This window comes from Botryllus schlosseri, chromosome 13 (genome assembly GCF_051294905.1).
Source record: "Botryllus schlosseri isolate E-star chromosome 13, Bs_hap1, whole genome shotgun sequence".
Taxonomy (NCBI): Eukaryota; Metazoa; Chordata; class Ascidiacea; order Stolidobranchia; family Styelidae; genus Botryllus; species Botryllus schlosseri.
Genome location: NC_137248.1, coordinates 904,901 through 924,234, shown reverse-complemented (window position 1 = coordinate 924,234; position 19,334 = coordinate 904,901). Strand labels below are relative to the sequence as shown.

Sequence of the window (19,334 nt, the reverse complement as noted above, 5' to 3'; positions counted from 1 at the left end):
CCCAGACTAGAGACAAGTGATTTCGAGGTAGCCTACACAAGTAACCCGAAAACCCACCTAAATATTTCGGATCAGATCACCACAGAGGGCAATTCACAGCGTTTCATGCAATTTGACCATATCAACATATCTTATCGGTAGGGTAAGTTTAACTTTGTTCCGGAATATGATTTATACCTTTTCTGAATCTAATAGTCATCTAATAGTTCTATATATCCCTGGATTCAGAAAAGGTATAACTTATCTTCCGGAACAAAGTATAAGTCACCCTACCGATAGGATATATTCACATGGTCAAATTGCGTGAAACGATTGTGAATTGTCCTTTGTAGCGATCAGATCCGACGTATTCAGTTGGATTTTGGGGTTACTTGTGTACCTCAAAATAAGTTCTCTCCAGTTTGGGTGTAAAGTAGACGACTATGAGATTCAGAAAAGGTATAACTCATCTTCCGGAACAAAGTATAAGTCACCCTACCGATAGCATATATTCACATGGTCAAATTGCGTGAAGCGATTGTGAATTGCCCTTTGTAGCGATTAGATCCGACGTATTCAGTTGGATTTTAGGGTTACTTGTGTACCTCAAAATAAGTTCTTTTCAACTTGGGCGTAAAGTAGACGACTATGAGATTCAGAAAAGGTATAACTCATGTTCCGGAACAAAGTATAACTTACCCTACCGATAAGATATATTGATAGGGTCAAATTGACCGAAGCAATGGTGTATTGTTGCGAATGCGATCACATCACACAAATATCGGCTGGAAATAAGCTATTTCATATTGTTAAGTAATTTATACCACTATTGAATCCAGAAAAGGTATTAACTTATCCTCCCGGAGGTAATTTGTTAAAAGTGGTAATGGTAGGTCATATCTTTTCTCCGCGTAGGAAATTTCATACAAGTATTCGGCCCAGATGACAGCAGTGGTACAGCAGTGCTCGGGCTGCAAAACGCTCCACTTTGAAGTTCAGATGTGATTATATCATATCACATATGCATGTAATTGCATTAGTTTAGTAATTGAAATTGGTGTAGGATGGACGCTGAATTGAAATTAATTTTTTTGCGAACTCAGTCATTCGAATTCTAATGTAATTTTTAGAAAAATGGATGGCTACGCTATGATTCTAATTCCAGTTCTCCAATTCTGCCCAGTGTCCAGATCGCGTCCCTATAGTTGAATTTAAATTTTTGGTTGACGTTGTATAGTGCTTGTATAGATTAGATTGAATTATTGTACCAGCTCTTCATGACGTCAATTATCAAGTTCACAGCCTTGTCTGGAGCTAAGAATGAAGAACCAAACTGCTACCTGTTGCAGGTTTGATCTTAATCGATTTGTGTTTATGCTTGGTAATTTTGTTAACCGTCATTAAATTGAAAATTTATACTGTAATAGTCAGCCCCACTCACTCACTCTGATTCCGGATAACCTCCCCTCAAAACTAAATCCACGCATTTAAATGCATACACCAAACCCACAGATAATGTAGCAACTCTAATAATACCAAATATACGGTGCAATGACAAGTCGCCTATGGAACGAACGGATATTATGAGAAAAAAAAATATTGCAGAAATCATTGATTTGAAGGGTATGTTCCAACAACTGTTATTTATGGTTCAGGTCGATGAATTTACTTTTCTTCTCGACTGCGGATGGGACGAGTGGTTCTCGGATACCATTATCAGGAAGATCCGAAGGTATTGATTTTTTCTCCGGCCCTCTGACCAATTTGTATGCTTTGCTTAATTTCATGCAATGTCCTTTCCTGTTTGATAGATGATGCATTTTATGTATTCTAACTAGGTTCAAATCGGATTGTTGCCTACTAATTTTATGTCGTTTCCAGTTCACCATTTGTCTGCTAGAAATAATACACACTAGATTTACCAAAAATAACTTTTTTCTTCAAACTTGACCGGCTATGTGATGAAATTGTTAGGCTGGTTAAAAAACGCTGCGCACTAAATTTGGCTCAATTCCAACCATTAAATGCGAAGTTATTCGAGTGTAAAATTTTGCATTTGAAATGAAAAGTATTGATGGTGAGAAATTTTTTGATTAATAATTCTACCCACCGTAAATACTAATATTTCAAATTATCGAAAATTTTGAACACCTTCTCTTCTAGGGGTTGGTGTGAAGCCTTTTTCTAGACAATTTAACGGGATTGCCAGTAAAATTTGAGAATTATTATCCATTTTTTTAATGAATTGAAAATTTTTCATCTCTAATGGCTTGGCTTCGCTTCTTCAGGTCAGAATTGAGCAAAATTTAGTGTGCAACGTTTTTTAGTCTATCTGACAAATTTATAGAGTAGCCAATAACACTCGAAAAAAAGTATTTTTCAACAATCCTACACTACACTTTGATGAAACAGCGAGCAGTGACGTAAAAGCGTGTTCATCTGAAATCATACGCATAACTTATACTGAAACTCCGCCATATTGTGTAGTAATGATAATTTTATTTCTTGCCTTGTTTTTTATTCATGATCCCTCAACAGGTAACTGTGATTTTTTGACTTTTAGACACATGAGCCAAATTGATGCTATATTGCTGTCCTTTCCTGACTCCCAACATCTTGGATGCTTGCCGTACTTGGTTGGGAAGCTAGGCATGAATTGTCCTATCTATGCGACTGTTCCTGTGTACAAAATGGGACAGATGTTCATGTATGATCTGTATCAGGTATGCTATTGCTATTGCTTATTGGTATCTTTTCGGAATGGTAATAGTGCGTTATTGGAACGTTATCGGCCCAAGGGCAACATGAAATTTTCAAACCACATTCATTAATCCGATAGGAGCAAGCCAGATTAGACGACAGTGAAAACAAGACTTGTCTTGATGGCTTGGACGCCCTCCAGTGGCTGTGCATATCTTGATAACAGCTTGCACTAGAAAGCTCGTTTTGGGCTTCAAAGATGCATAAGTCCCATGTTCGTGTTTCTATTGCACTTCCATATATGTTTGTCTTGAAAATGAACAGAAAATAGTAAATTAAGCACTGGTGCAGTGTGTGCAATGTCAAAACCGTGTAATGATCGATCTGATGACTGTGAAACATATCCCGTCAACTAGAACTACTTCTAAAAACTCGAACAAATGAAAAACTAGGGCTTGGTGATACTAAGCGATTCTTTTTTATTTGTTCAATGGACTGATAGTCGCATCACAACACAGAAGATTTCGATAAATTCAGCCTGGACGACGTGGATCTGGCATTCGATCGAATCATTCAAGTGAAGCATAATCAAACGGTCCATTTAAAAGGTTAGAGATTTGTTGATTTGATTACGCCTGGGTGATTCAATTCTGAATCCGAGTAATTGGCTTCGAGTTGAGTATTCGGGTATCACTCATGATGACGTCATAACAGCGTGAACGGTGTGGAGAGTTCAAACATGTACCTGTTATGCGATCACAAAGAATATAATGCCAGTTCTACACCATATTAAAGATAATTTGGTATTTTTTGACCTTACCTATTCCATTGCACTTTGCAACAATGCTGTGGATTGATCACGACTTCATAGAAATGTCATTTCCACTCACGTTTGTAGCTTTGCTTCTGTGTTTTGAATGCTGTAACCAACCGTGGGTTTCGAACCTTATTCGGTGAGTAAAAGCATTAAAACATTTTGTAAAAATTTCTGTTTAATATAAATACTGAAGAGAAATAGCATCTCACTAATTGACTCCAATCATTACAATTGATAGTCGAACCATTGTGCCTAGTCCTAGTTACGATCCAGGACTTTTATCCATTTTGATATTTTGTGGTTCTTGCAGACAAAGGTCACGGTCTATCGATAGCTCCCATTCACGCAGCACACATCATCGGAGGCACGTCGTGGAAAATCATGAAGGCAGACGAAGAAGGAGAGATCGTATACGCCGTCGATTTCAATCACAAAAGAGAGCGGCATTTGAACGGTTTGTGCTAAGATGACCTATCTGAGTCGAGTGCATTATAATGTTCAATATAATAGTCATATTGAAATGAACACGAATATTTTCAGCTGACAGTCATATGCTTCACCAAATTAGATTTGAATTAGAATGGCTGAATTTGAAAACTTGGAAATTCAATTTCTGTCCGTCTATCCTTGATCGGTGAATAATCCAAGAATTATCATAAAAAAACTCAAATAACTCAGCTTCTACGGCTTGGAATTGAGTCAGATTTGTTTTGCATCGTCTTTTAAGACATCGCAACAATTTCATGGGGTTGACAGAAAAATTTGGAAAAAAATTTTTTTGCATTTTTGGGTAAACTCAAAATTTTCAAACTCTACGAAATCAGCGAATATTGGTTGGAATGAATCCAAATTTGGTGTGCGTCGTTTTTCAAGGTAACCTAACGATTTATTCATGGAGCTCGCAAGATTCGGGAAAAAAAGTTATTTTTGAACAGCCCTATTGTGCACAGACGGATCTCGCTAATTGGCAACACGCTTCTCGCTAATTGGCCGCGCGCAACGGGCTATCTCGCTCATATAAGCGGCTGCAGGTAATGTCGTAAACGGAAATACATTGCGATTTGTTCTAGATAACACAATTGACGTTTATGCCGATACATACCAAACCGAATTCTAGGTATGCCGCATACCTAAAAAAATGTCTAGGTATGCGTGGCATACCTTGCATACCTAGGTTCGGCACCTATGGCGCAGACCCTTGAACAACAGTGCGTAACGAGTAAAAAAACGTCATCACTTCGGATTTTTTGTGCGCAACTTGGATTTTCTGTGCGCAGAGGCCGTGTCATCACTGCGCATTTGTGCACGTGCACACTGCACAGCTTAGAGAGAACATTGATCACAGGCATAAAAATTGGTACCTCAATGTACTATTTTATATGAGATGAAGCCTATCTTAAGCCTGTGATAGGATGTTGATTAGGGCTGTTCAAAAAAAACCTTGTGATTTCACTGGCTACTTGATAAAATTGTTAGGTTGGTGAAAAAAACGTTGCACACCAAATTTGGCTCAATTCCAACCACTAGAAGCGGAGTTATTGCAGTAGAAAAATCTCGATTTGAATAAAATAGTATTTACGGTGACTGATGCTTCAATTATTTACTATAAAATCATGGAATTAGAAATTTATCTACTGCAATAACTTCGCTTCTAGTGGTTGGAACGGAGCCAAATTTGGTGTGCGTCATCTCTACTGACAGCCTAACAATTTTATGGGGTCGACAGAAAAATTTTGAAGTTCTATTTTTTTGTTTTTTAATGATAAATTCATAACTTTCTACTGCACGAGTCTCGCTTCTACTGGTTGGAATGGAGCCAAAGTCGGTGTGCAGCGTTTTTTTAAACCAACCTAACAGTTTTATCAAGTAACCAGTGAAATCTGAAGGACAAGTTTTTTTTTAACAGCGCTAATGTTGATATACAAAGTTATCTTCAATTTTCTACCAGACAATTACCTCTGACGAAAATGTTTGATTCCATTTCAATACAAATACATTATTCCAATGTATACGGAAGTTCGGTAGGCCTACCTCCAAGGGCTCCAACATTCATTTCAATACGAAAGTGTTATTCAATTGTATATTGAAGTTCTTGTAGAAGCATATCGTGCAAATTGCAGGCTGTTCCTTACTGGAATCCTTGAGCGAGACATCCGGCCGCAGCGGTATCGCAGGGCCGGCCCGGCCGCCTCAACTACTTATCACGGATGCGTTCAATGCATCGTATCAGCAGACTCGGAGAAAAGTTCGAGACGAAGAGCTTTTGAGTAGGAAAAATGTGATTCTGTTCACGTAACAAATATGTATGTCTGATTATTTTTTCCCTGCAGCAAAAATAATTGAGACCATGAGAGGGGATGGCAATGTCTTGATCGCTGTCGACACGGCTGGTCGCGTTCTGGAACTCGCCATTTTACTGGTAATTAGTGCGAGGCATAATGATTCGAATACTAAAATAATACGCATTTTGCCACTTAATGTTTATTTATCGACAATAATTATATTTTCGATAACAGCGCAATGAAATAGGTATGGTACAAAAAAATACCAATTCATATTTAATGTGATACAGAACTGCTACTATATTCTTTGTGGTCGCATAAAATGTACTTATTACATTATTTATACTGCTGTGACGTCATCATGAGTAATACTCTGCTCGGTTTTGGATTATGCCCAGCCTTATTGGTAGTCTCGTGTCATATTTTTTTCTGTATTTTGCAAAACTGTAGTATCGTGTCGCGTTAATTCAACAGGACCAACTCTGGAACGATGCCAGATCTGGTTTGGGGGCGTATTCCCTTGCGATGCTCAACAATGTAACGTACAATGTGGTGGAATTCGCAAAATCGATGGTGGGTAAATTCTGCTGACATGTTCTGCGTTTTCACATTGACCGGTAATTCTCTCTACTTGGCTTATTCTGAAAGTGATTCTAGGATTTTTTAGAATTCTGTCGCTTTTTAAGACGAGTAGCAAACATTTTAAGGTATGAAGTAAGTCTTTGTTTGGAAATATATCATATGACATTATTGTCGTCCAGGGGGAACTTTTTTTGGCAGTTCCGTGTTTGGTGTACCCCAACTTTCGGAAGACATCTCCTTAAAAAATTATCATCACTTTGACATAGTTGCGGTCAGGTTAATAGATCTCCAAAAAGCTATCTGATGACTAGAAAACAGTGCCTTTTCACGGCCCCCTGAAGAAACAACCAGTTCTGTGGACCCCGGTTTGATTTGCAGGTGCTTGTAGCTTCGAATTATGATGTGAATTTTTTGTTGCATTATTTGAGTAGAATATCCAGCATTGCTTGTACGTGATCAACATTTCTGGATGCTTTGAGAGCCTCCCAGTGAAATATTAGTCGAACATACCAATAAACTGTAATGTGAAATGTGTTCAGTGTTGTTATGTTATGATGCTGTTGAAAAGTTTCATTTCTTTTCTTCAGATGGAATGGATGAGCGACAAAATCATCAATTCCTTCACGGATCAGAGAAACAGTCCTTTTCAATTCAAGCATTTGAAGCTATGCCACAACCTCGGAGACCTGGCCCAAGTCTCTAACCCAAAAGTGAGCTTTTTATTTCGTGCCAGGGGCTGCCGTTTATGAATATAGTGTCGCATTTGCGTTGCGTCCATGTTCATTTACACTTTACAGGAGGTGTTCTCAATTTTGGAGCCTTTTACAGGGGCCGTGAAAAAAAAACATTGTATTCGAGTCTTGATCTTGAGTTTACCTTGTAATTGTAATTCTAATCTAATGTTTGAGATTGTAATTCTAATCTATTTTCTGGGTTTTCGGAAAATGCTACAGGAGAACTGTATAGTGCAAAAGGCCATGTTCGGTCTGTAGCAGGCTTGTAATGACTCGAGTCATGACTCAAATCGAGTCAGACTTGAGTCATGACTCAACTCGAGTCAGACTTGAGTCACCATTTTCTGACGACTCGACTTGACTCAAGTTATTTTCTCAAAATACGGAAATGACTCGACTCGAGTCATTGCGCGTGACTTGAACCAAGTCATTTGACTCGTGACTCAGACTGCCAAAACCGACATTTCATTGTAATTTCGAAGAATAGTCAAGTAACCACCCTATTGGGACTTCGTCTATTGGTACTGGTACTTGAAAAATGCGACCAGAAACTATTAAAAGTGAGGAGATTTAGTATATCATAAATACAAACCATTCGATATCACCAAACAGAGTTATAGCAGTGGGTTTAACAAGACTTCAACAGGAAACTGAGCAGTCAACACAGTGACTTGGACTCGGACTCGAGTCATTATCCCATGACTCGGACTTGACTCGGTGACGAGTTGAAAATGACTCGACTTGACTTGAGTCAAAACTATAAAAGTGAGATTGACTCGTGACTCGGAGCCTTGTGGCTTGGTTACAACCCTGGTCGGTAGATATTCGCTGTTCTGATGCTTATGAGGATGAGTTCTGATTTGATATGAAGTGAACTTATGCAATGTACAAGTTCTTGCAAATTCAGGAATTCTAATCTAGTCTGGAAAGATCTGTGTCGCTATCAATCTAATAACAATCTAATTTAGAAAAATCTGTGTAGCTATAATTCTAATTCCAATCTAATTTGGAAAAGATGGAAATTTCCTAGTTGTCCAAGTCTGGTTTGAACCAGGTTTTGATTTAGATGACCGTTTCTCTTCGTTTGAAAATATACCGGGGCCATTGTGTAAAAATGGTGAGGACCCCCTGATTTACGGCCTTGTAATCTGACGGCTCTCTTTTTCCTAGTGCGTCCTGGCCAGCACGCTGGACATGGAGAGCGGATTTTCGCGGCAGCTGTTCGTGAGGTGGTGTTCGGACCCGCGGAATTCGGTCATAATCACGGGCAGAAGCTCGCCAGGGACGCTTTCGCACAGTCTGATGAGCAATCCGGGCATTTCTAGTATAAATTTGGAGGTGAGAATGTTTTGACGAAAATTCATGCTGTCAATGTCAGACGTGGTCAACGAGACATTCTAGTGATCTGATTGGAGCGAAATGTCGATAATCTTGTTTTATTCTAGTTTGTGAAATGTTTCTATGCTCACATTACAATTCTGATCGCACTGGCTACTTGATAAAATTGTTAGGTTACCTAATTTAAGCCTACACACCAAATTTGGTTCAATTCCAACCAGTAGCCGCATTGCTACAGAGGAAAATTTCTATTTATTATATAAAAATTTGAAAATTTTCTGTTCACCCCATGAAACTGTTAGGTTGTCTATAGAAACGATGTTCACCAAATTTGGTTCAATTCCAACCAGTGTAATTTATTAAAGTGGTGCTCACCGTAAATACTATTTTATTCAAATCCAGGTTTTTGCGAATTCGGTTGTTTTATTTGTAATCTAATTTGGAAAGAGAGTGTAGCTATCATTCCGATTTTAATCTAATTTCGAATTTTTTGACTGAGCAACTCTGTTCTGCAGATCAGAAAGCGGGTCGCGATGTTCGGGGAGGAGCTTGACGAATTCGAGAGGAGGAAGCAAGCTAAAAAAGCGCAGAATAAAAAAATGTAGGAATCTACAAAAAAAAAATTTTAATTTTTTTTTACCTCAATTTTTTTTCTACCTACTTCCAGCATCGAACAAGTCTCCAGCGACGAGAGTGACGCTGAGGAAAAAGTACCGGCCATGAAGACAGTGAAGCATGACTTACTGGTGCCGTCTGAAGTGAGTCGATTGGTTGATTGTAACGTCCATCCGAATCGCCGCTAGTTCAACGGAACCATTTCCTTTTTCACGATAACGTTCTAGAGATTCGCAGTAACTAACACAAGAATTTCTCCAGAATGCAAAGAAAGGCGGGTTTTTCAAACAAGCCAAAAAAACGTATCCCATGTTTCCGTACGTAGAAACAAGAATCAAGTGGGATGAATATGGAGAAATCATAAAGTAAGATATTGTTGTACGTCGCAGAATAGTAGCCTACAAATTGCAAATCTAGTTACTTGACGGTTACTTGCGTACTTCTAGTTCTAGTTGTGGATATTGAAAAGTGATTAATTCTAGTTCTAGATCTAGTTGCGCATTTTGGAAAGTGAGTAATTCTAGTTCTAGTTGTGGATTTTGAAGAGTGAGTAGTTCTAGTTCGAGTTGCGAATTTTGAAAAGTGAGTAGTTCTAGTTCTAGATCTAATTGCAGATTTGAAATATTGAGTAGTTCTAGTTCTAGTTGCGCTTTTTCAAAATCCATTAGTTTGTACAATACTGTCTGCAACTGTATTTTCTTCAGCCCCGACGATTACAAAACTGCCGACAGTCTGCTGGCAGAGAAAGAGATCATCGCCAACGCCAAAGAGAAAGTGGAAGTTGAAAAAAAGGCAGAGGCAGAAAAAGAAGGTATTTTGAAAACGCTTTTCTTATACCTGACATTCTCTGAATCTCTTCTGTCTCTGATAATGAAACTAGGGTGTGCAGTAGGGCTCTTCAAAAATTACTTTTTTTGTCAAAGCGTACTGGCTACTTGATAATATTGTTAGGTTACCTAATTTAAGCTTACACACCAAATTTGGTTCAATTCCAACCAGTGGAAGCGGAGTTATTATCGTCAAAAAATTTAAATTTGAATAAAATAGTACTTACGGTGGGCACCAGTATAATAAATATTTAAAGAATCGGTCACCGTAAATACTATTTTATTCATAATCCAAATTTTTCGACGGCAATAACTCCGCTTCCACTGTTTGGAATTGAACCAAATTTGGTGAACAATGTCTCTATAGACAACCTAACACTTTCATGGGGTGAACAGAAAATTTTCAAATTTTTTGTTATTTATTTTTATATGATAAATAGAAACTTTCTTCTCCTGTAGCAATGCGGTTACTGGTTGGAATCGAACCAAATTTGATGTGTAGGCTTAAATTAGGTAACCTAACAATTTTATCAAGTAGCCAGTACGATTTGAGAAAAAATGTCATTTTTGAAGAGCCCTAGTGTGCAGAGCTGTCTGTCTCTGGTAGAAAGTGTCGCTCGAACGTGGTTCTAGCAATTGCTAAGGCTGAACATGGGGATTCGCATAATCACAACGCTTTCATGCAGAGGAGACGGAAGTTCCGACAAAGTGCGTCCGCGAAACGCGTAACGTGGAAGTGAAGTGCTCCGTCTCCTACATCGACTTTGAAGGCCGTTCCGACGGCGAATCCATCATGAAAATCATACAGCAGATCAAGCCGCTCGAGGTCGGTATTTATTCTTTCCGAGTGTCATCATGAAACAAGACTGTCTACAACGCTACAGGTGATTGTCGTCCGAGGTTCTCCCAAAAACACGGCCAAACTTGCAGATTCCATCCAGAAGGCGTTCCCTTCTTCTGCCGATGCCGTGAAAGTTTTTACTCCAGCAGTAGACCAAGTTGTCGATACCACGAAAGAGCGGCATATATATCAGGCGAGTTCACAAGATACGCTTGTCCTACTGTCTAAACTACTGTATTTTTATAATGTGTGGTTAAAACTACAACTAATGCAGCTCAGTTTTGCAACTAATACTTCTCAGTCTTAAACTCGCTACCGGAACTAAAACTACTCCTTTTTAAAAACTCTCAACTAGAACTTCTCACTTTAGAAAACTCTCAACTAGAATTACTGACTTATCAAAATTCAAAACTCAGAACTAGAACTACTAAATTTTAAAAACTCTCAACTAGAACTACTGTCTCATCAAAACTCAGGACTAGAACTAGAACTACCGGTACTCAATTTTAAAATCTCGCAACCAGAACTAGAATTAACAACCTTTAAAACATAGCTAGATCGAATCAACGTAAATGGAGGTGTTTGACCGTCCAAACCCAGCCCTGGCTAAAGCACTGTTAGTAGCGATGACTCTGAACTGAAAAGGCCGCAAGAACATCGGTCTCACGCCAAACGACGACTCAATATTTCAAAAATGTGCAACTAGGACTAGAACTACTCACTTTTCAAAATCCTCAAGTAGAACCACTCAAAACACGAGTAGTTAACTGACCATCAACTATCTTGATTGATAGTTTGTTCCATTCTGCTGCTACTTCTTGACGTTGTGTATATATCTGCAGGTGAGATTGAAAGACTCCGTGGTGAACACGTTGCGGTTTTTCAAAGCCAAAGACTCGCAAGTGTGCTGGCTGGACGCCAAACTTGACTTTTCCGAATCCCACGTCGGAGCCCTCGACGTTCTTCCCGGTCAAAACGTGAGTTTTCAATTCATATCTGCCTTCGTGAAGAGATACTATTTTCCGCTATGAAAGCCTTGAAACCTTAATTGGTGGCATCACAGCGTACGAAACACGTAGTGCAAATCTATTCTAAATTATCTTCAATGCGTTGTAGAACTGGCATGAAAGGTACATATTTGAATGTCCTACATCATTCATACTATTGTGACGTCTTCTGTGCATACGAAAAGATTGATTCGCTCCAACTGTTCCTGGTGTGTGTAAAACGATTACTCTGCTTCAGAATGGCATCGCGGCTGAACCGATGGAAGTAGATCTGCCTGCAGGGGGTTATGGTGAGTAGCGTGCCTCAATTACTTGATATGAAGAGACTCTTGGAGGTCTTGAACTGCAGGGTTGTAACCAAGTCACTAGGCTCCGAGTCACAAGTCAATTTCACTTTTATAGATTTGACTCGAGTCAAGTCGAGTCATTTTCATCTCACCACCGAGTCAAGTCCGAGTCCAAGTCATCGATCGGAGGGTCGAGTCCGAGTCATGGTATTATGACTCGAGTCCAAGTCAATGTGTTGACTGCTCAGTTTCCAGCTAAAATCTTGTTAAACTCACTTTTTATAACTCTGTTTGGTGATATTGAATGGTTCGCATTTCTAATATAGTAGTTTTCCTCACTTTTAGCAGTTTCTGATCGCATTTTCAAGTACTAGTACCAATAGACGCAATCCCAATAGGGAGGTTACTTTAATATTCTTCGAAGTTACGATGAAATATCGGTCTTGGCCGTCTGTGTGTCGAGTCATGCGTAATGACTCGAGTCGAGTCATTTCCGTATTTTGAGAAAATGACTCGAGTGAAGTCGAGTCATCAGAAAATCGTGACTCGAGTCATTACAACCTCATGAACTTCAACATACCATTGAATGATAACCCGAATATTTTTGGCTGACACTCATCAGGGGTAATCGTCAACAACTAGTAGAGAATTGATAAGAACATTGTATATCAACAATCGATCTTTGATATGATATGAAATATTTCGATCGTATTCAGAAAGGAGACGAATGAATTCATGAAATTTGTTGTTCAAACTTACGCCTCGGCCTACAACGGCCAGACAGTGCAATTTTATACTGATTTTACTCAATTGTCTGTTGAAATATTTTAGGGCAAGCCAAGGATACGGATGACGCCAGAAAAGACTTGATCCCAAACTTGGTACCGATGAATGCCGGCGAGGTAACTATTCTCAAATTCAGACTCGTACAAACTACTGGCTTTTCCAAATGTGCCACTAGAACGACTCAATTTTTGAATCTCAGAACTAGAACCACTCGGCTAGAGCTAGAACCGCCTGACCTTCACCTAACCAGTTAGGTAGTTTGTACAATAGGGCTCTTCAAAAATGACCTTTTTTATCAAATCGTACTGGCTACTTGATAAAATTGTTAGGTTACCTAATTTAAGCCTGCACACAAAATTTGGTTCAATTCCCACCAGTGGAAGCGGAGTTATGGCCGTCGAAAAATTTGAATTTGAATAAAATAGTATTTACGGTGGGTACCACTATAGTAAATAATTGAAGAATTGGTCACCGTAATTACTATTTTATTCATAATCCAAATTTTTCGACGGCAATAACTCCGCTTCCACTGGTTGGAATTGAACCAAATTTGGTGTACATTGTTTCTACGCGCGACCTAACACTTTCATGGGTTGAGCGGAAAATTTTCAAATTTTTTGCTATTTGTTCTTATATAATGAATAGAAACTTTCTTCTCTTGTAGCAATGCGGCTACTGGTTGGAATTGAACCAAATTTTGTGTGTAGGCTTAAATTAGGTAACCTAACAAATTTCTCAAGTAGCCAGTACGATTTGAGAAAAAGTCATTTTTGAAGAGCCCTAATGCTCACTGCCGTGTGTGACCCGTGCAACGAGCTTCTTTCTTCCCGAGCAGAATTCCGGACATCGGTCGTATTTCGTGAACGAACTCAGATTGTCGGATTTCAAACAAATCTTATTGAAAGAAGGAGTCCACGCGGAATTTATCGGCGGGGTCCTGATTTGCAACAGCAGTGTGGCGATACGCAGGGTGAGTAATGTGCATCACATTTGTTTAGTTTGAACTCGCCTAGAGAGCAACTGTGATACAGGTTTGTAATGACTCGAGTCACAAGTTTTCAGTGACTCGACTCGAGTGATTATCTCAAATATGGAAAATGACTCGACTCGACTGGAGTCACTCTGTGTATTGACCTGACTTGCATGTGACTCAATCAAGTCACGGTTGGAGACTAATCGTGCCAGAATCTGTCTTTTATCTGAATATGTAGCGGTCAAAGTAGTCATACTTGAGGTCATCTACTTCTAGAACTGGAAGTACAACTAAGAACATAAATTCACATTCAGTACAAGTAGAATTAGCGATTTCCGAGTTAGTAAAAAGTAAGTATTTTAGGCCTTGTTTCGTCTGAAAAACTGAAAACTGTGATTGGAAAAAAAATAGTATCTACGGCGGCAAATTCTGTAATTATTCATTCATTTTTGCGAACATCAATAACTGCGCTTCTACGGGTTGGTATTGAGTCAAATTTGTTGTGCATCGTTTTTTCAGACAACCTTACAATTTCGTGGAGTGGTCAGTCAAATTCGAAAAAAATGATGAAATGAATCCAAAATATTCTGCTGCAATAACTTGGCTTCCACTGGTTATAATTAAGCCAGAATTGGTGTGCAGCTTTTTCTAGGTAACCTAATAATTTTATCAGGGAGCCTGTGAAGATTGAAAGAAAAAGTAATTTTTGAACAGCCCTACTGACTTTGACTCCAGTCTCGACATTATATGACTCAAAATTGAAAATGATATTATGACTTGACCCGAGGCTATGAAACTAAGATAGACCTGTGACTTGATTACAACTGAGTTATGATGTGTTCATGTAGTTCTGATACATTCAATTTGTCTTGTAATACAGACTCATCAGGGCCACGTCGACATGGAAGGTTGCCTTTCCGAAGATTACTATAAAATCAGGGAGTTGTTATATCAACAGTACGCCATATTGTAAGTTTCACTGTGCCTGAAAGATGGGAAAAGCTATCAAGAATCCACGGGATGAAGTTTTATCGTATCTTGAGTGGGTCTACTCGGTGCTGACTCCTGACCCAAACTGGTCCATGCAAATCTCACATGCGTTTTTTTATTTCTTTCGTGGTTGTCGTAAAATGATGCCTTTTCTGCAATCATTTTTGTTACTCTGATATTTTTGATCTTGTTTGACTGGAAAAGTGATTTTCCTTGAAATGGCTACTGAGGCTATCTTCGCTAATTGCAGGTTTACTTTGGTTTTGGTCTGAGCTCAGGGGCATTTACAAGATCAATGCATCAGTATCAAGTTCTTAACAATTCCATCATTTCGAAACGCCAGAAGACTGCGATACAATGAAAAGATAGGAAAGTGTAAAAACGGCTTGGAGTAGTCTTTGAAATCAGACGCCCACATGGGCTTAGGGCAGAGGTCTTGAATAGGCCTGGGCAAAATCGAGTACCTGAGTGATTCGATTCTGAATCACGTAAAATGCTTCGAGTCGAGTCGAGTAATCGAGTATCACTCATTATGACGTCATAGCAGAATATTAGTTGTCAAAGTTCAAATATGTACCTTTTAAGCGACCACAAAGAATATAATGCCTGTTATCCATCATATTAAGGATACTTTGTTATTTTTTTCGACCATACCGATTTCATTGCACTTGGTGACAATATTGTGGGATGATCATGACTTCGGAAATGTGCTATTTCCAGTAACGTTCGTAGCTTTGTACTTCATGTTTCGTATGCTACGATACGGCCAATCAAGATTTCAAGGCTTCAACAGTGAAATTAGCATAAACTCGTTGATAAACTCCTCGTTGATAAATCAACTTTCAGTGGTGAAGAGCGTATACTTTCAGTACTCGAAAAATCGTCTTTTACTACTCGACTCGAATCATTAAAATTAATACTCGATTCAGATTCGAGTACTCGAATCATTGTGCCCAGCCCTAGTCTCAAACACGCGGCCCGCCAGAGGATTTTGTGCGGCCCGCGACGACATTTTACATTTTTATTAGTTTTACAAAATATAAGTGTCACATATATCTTTTCAGGTTACAAAGTAAAAATTCCCTCTTAAATTGCTCCGAAAGCCTTAAACTATTCATCAAACTTCACTATCACATCAATTGCAAACGCTACCACGCAGTGGAACATTCACTATTCCGCTAATTTCCAATTCATATGATAACAAAACCGGACCCTTAGACGATTCTAGACTGACATTTGTGAGTTGGATTTGGACGCGACCTTTCTTAGAATTACTCAGACTCGGGCTAACTCGATGGCAAAATGAAAATGACTCGAGTGGACTTGAAGTGACTCGGGATGCCGTAAATTTGTTAGAACGGACGCAACAATCAAATCGCGTATCAGTGGAATAATAATAGATCAGAAGGTCGAAGCTTGGTATTTCGCTAACTAAGCAAGTATAGTTATGGCAGCCATTGGCAATCTGTTAGTTACATCTTTGGTCGCTAAATCATGTTATTAAGGCCACTTAAAGGTACCGAGTACCGTAGTGGTACACTACAACGATGTAACAGCAATGGGCCGTTCGGCGTTCCGACATTTCAATAACTTGGACACATTCATTAATATATTTATATTTTTTTCTGCTCCTATATTTGACGATATTTGGCAATGAGTTTAATAGCCTACTTATCAGAAGTATACACGAATCCTGGATTGGAATTACAATGCTCAACTTAAAAATGTTTTGATATATCAGATCAGCCTCTATTATCAGTCTGTTGGATTCAAAGTAGCTGAAAATTATAACCTGATAGCTTTTATGATGGCATCATACATTTGTCCGCCCGTATGGTGTCTATATTTTATAGTAAATAGGCCTATATATCAAGTACAACAACAATTCTATTCAAATGTGATGATTCTTTTCGTGCCAGGCCTAAATTGATGCAAACGTAAATCATATTTTAAAGATGTGTGTTTACTGTCAGTCTGCTGGATCGGCTCACTTTCAATAGGAAAATTCATTCCCGACAAATAAGGCCTACTTGGAATGACATAGAATACCCCTATAAATGCTGCGGCCCGCGCCGTCGTCAAAACTGGAAAAATGGCCCGCAAGCACATTTGAGTTTGAGACCTCTGGCTCAGGGGATGTAAAATTGAGGCATGCACTGCACACCGAATGCATAGTAAAAGACAAGCGACAAAATGAGGTGACATCTGACGGAAGGCGAGATCGTGGTCCAGTAAATGGTATACAAGCGCAGATCGTGTCATGGGCCGGTGTATATGCCGCAAAAACACCTAACACGTAACTTCCTTTCCTTGAGGGTTGACTAGTAGTGATCATGCTATGTCAGTCTTTACTGATGACATGAATCTGTACTGTTCTGCAACTTGATATCATTTTTTTCACTTGATAATATCAGTTCAATTCACACACCGCAGAGTAAGAGTATACTACAGTGGACGTGTTCATGTTCACGTATCGTACAGATAAAAACCGATATACCCGAGTATCAAAAACAACAACTCAAACGTACCCGCGATTCCATAATACTTTCGATATGAGGTATCCTTACTCATGATGGGAGGTTAATGGTTAGCTATCGAATTTCCAACACACTTCGCTTTTTTGCCACAGTAAGAACGGCGACACACGGAAATATGAGCTCAGATGAACCTCCAACGCTTGGGCTAACGACATGAATTGAACGTAATTGCGTATCAGTTTAATAATGTTTTCATCATTTCAAAACATCACAATACTGCGATACAATGAAACGATGGAAAGGTGTCGAAACGACTTATTGGAGTAGTCTTAGAAATCAGATAGGCCACCCACCTGGACCCAGTGTTGGGATGACTCGAGTCATGACTTGACTCGAGTCAGACTCGAGTCAACTTTTTCGTATGACTTGACTTGACTCGAGTCACTTTGGAAAAATGACTTGACTTGACTTGACTCGAAGCTTTAAAAATGCGCATTGACTCGTGACTCGGAGCAAAATTTACGAGTCAATTTCAAGTCATCAAGTAAACGGTGTCGAATAAATCACTGTATCTTGTGTATGTTCGGATTGTTCAAGATACGCCGGTGTCACTTGTGAGAGCAGCCAGTCATTCACTGATCGTACGATACACTGATCCTCGATTGTTAGATCACAAACAAATAGACCGCAAACTAAAGTATCACAGCTTGCGTTGTCGTAGTAGTAGCAGTAGTAGTAGTAGAAGATTACTCTAAATAGCAATGTGTCTCTGTTTCTTAGACGGATCAATGCTTACGTTGCGCAGTGCTCACCTTTACCAACCTTTATGTATGAGTTAAGTCAAACAAATATAGTTTGGGCGTTTATTTACTCACGGATGTATAGATGTTGATTATGTCCTATATTTTGGCTGATAATAACTGATTGTAGCATGTGACTGTGCAGTTACTCACGTATTTTATTAACAGTTCTACGTGTGCGTGAGTGATACAACGTCTTTTCGCAGGTATATTTAACTAGATATTCGTTATTTGATTCAAGATAAATGATCAGCATTGATCAATTAATTTGTCTTTCACACAGCTAGCAAATTGTAATGACTTTGAATCATCACTCATACATCGAAAATTCAATTTGACTTGACTTGAATTGTGACTTGACTCGTGACTTGACTTGACTTGACTCTACTTGACTCGAGTCACCTCAAAAAAACGAGTGACTTGACTTGACTCGAGTCACTTTTGAAAATTGATTGACTTGACTTGACTCGAGTCAAAATCTGCAATGACTCGAGATGACTCGTGACTCGAAGGTAGTGACTTGATCCCAACACTGCCTGGACCTAGGCGATATACAGAATGAGGGTAGCGGCGGTAGTCACCACTACGGTAACTCCCCAAAAAATGGGCGATAACGTTCCGTAGCGGGCGAAAAAAACTGCCGAGGTAGAAGCATCATACATGCAAAACTACTCGAGTGTGTGGATACAACCAGGGCCGTAACAGGACTTCGTCAGCCCCCCACCCCACCCCCCAGAGGGATGACATTTGTCTTGTAAGGTTCCGGTTGCCAAGACAGTACTTCGTATATATAACTAAGTTTTCGGTCAGCATAAGGGCAGTACTTTTCGGTCAAGGTTTTCTCGCTGCCGATCGTTCTGGCACACTTCTTGGAGTCGAATGTTACATGGCCTAAAACTTTATGTGACTTGGCGCGTCGTGGAGCGCGGTAATGGCCAACGACGATATGCCCATTTCTATAAATCTTGCGTATTTTTTCTTGTGGGAAGAGTACCCTAAAATCAAGATATTTGACCGATTGAAATCACGCCGAGCGCGAAAAATTTGCTAAATTGCTAATTCTCGAAATAATTTTGGGTCCTCTTCGACCTCGGCGCCCCCAATTGAGGGTTTTGGGTGCGGCAGTTGCGGTCCTGGATACAACCGAAAAGGCATATGGATAGGTTTACCGATGACCGCTAGTCTTTAGGCGATGATAATAGATATATTGAGCGCGATGAAGGGGCGACGACGTGTCAAAAAAAATAGGAACCACTGGCCTAGAAGATGTAAAGAAGAGCCGTGCACGCTGGATGAAAC

The 19,334-nt window shown here is 39.3% G+C and overlaps 1 protein-coding gene across 1 annotated transcript; it reads left to right on the top strand.

The window, feature by feature from the left end:
* Positions 1–1,042: 1,042 nt before the first annotated feature.
* LOC145453186 (cleavage and polyadenylation specificity factor subunit 2-like) lies at positions 1,043–15,002 on the top strand. The gene is made up of 21 exons (XM_080331163.1): positions 1,043–1,328; positions 1,635–1,711; positions 2,543–2,702; positions 3,182–3,287; positions 3,807–3,950; positions 5,617–5,763; positions 5,827–5,915; positions 6,253–6,351; positions 6,948–7,070; positions 8,265–8,432; positions 8,948–9,033; positions 9,100–9,190; positions 9,309–9,412; positions 9,752–9,858; positions 10,561–10,700; positions 10,759–10,908; positions 11,558–11,692; positions 11,961–12,012; positions 12,841–12,911; positions 13,631–13,765; positions 14,649–15,002. Exons 1-21 carry the CDS (start codon positions 1,257–1,259, stop codon positions 14,739–14,741), a joined length of 2,349 nt encoding a protein of 782 aa, XP_080187289.1. The 5' UTR covers positions 1,043–1,256; the 3' UTR covers positions 14,742–15,002.
* Positions 15,003–19,334: the final 4,332 nt, after the last annotated feature.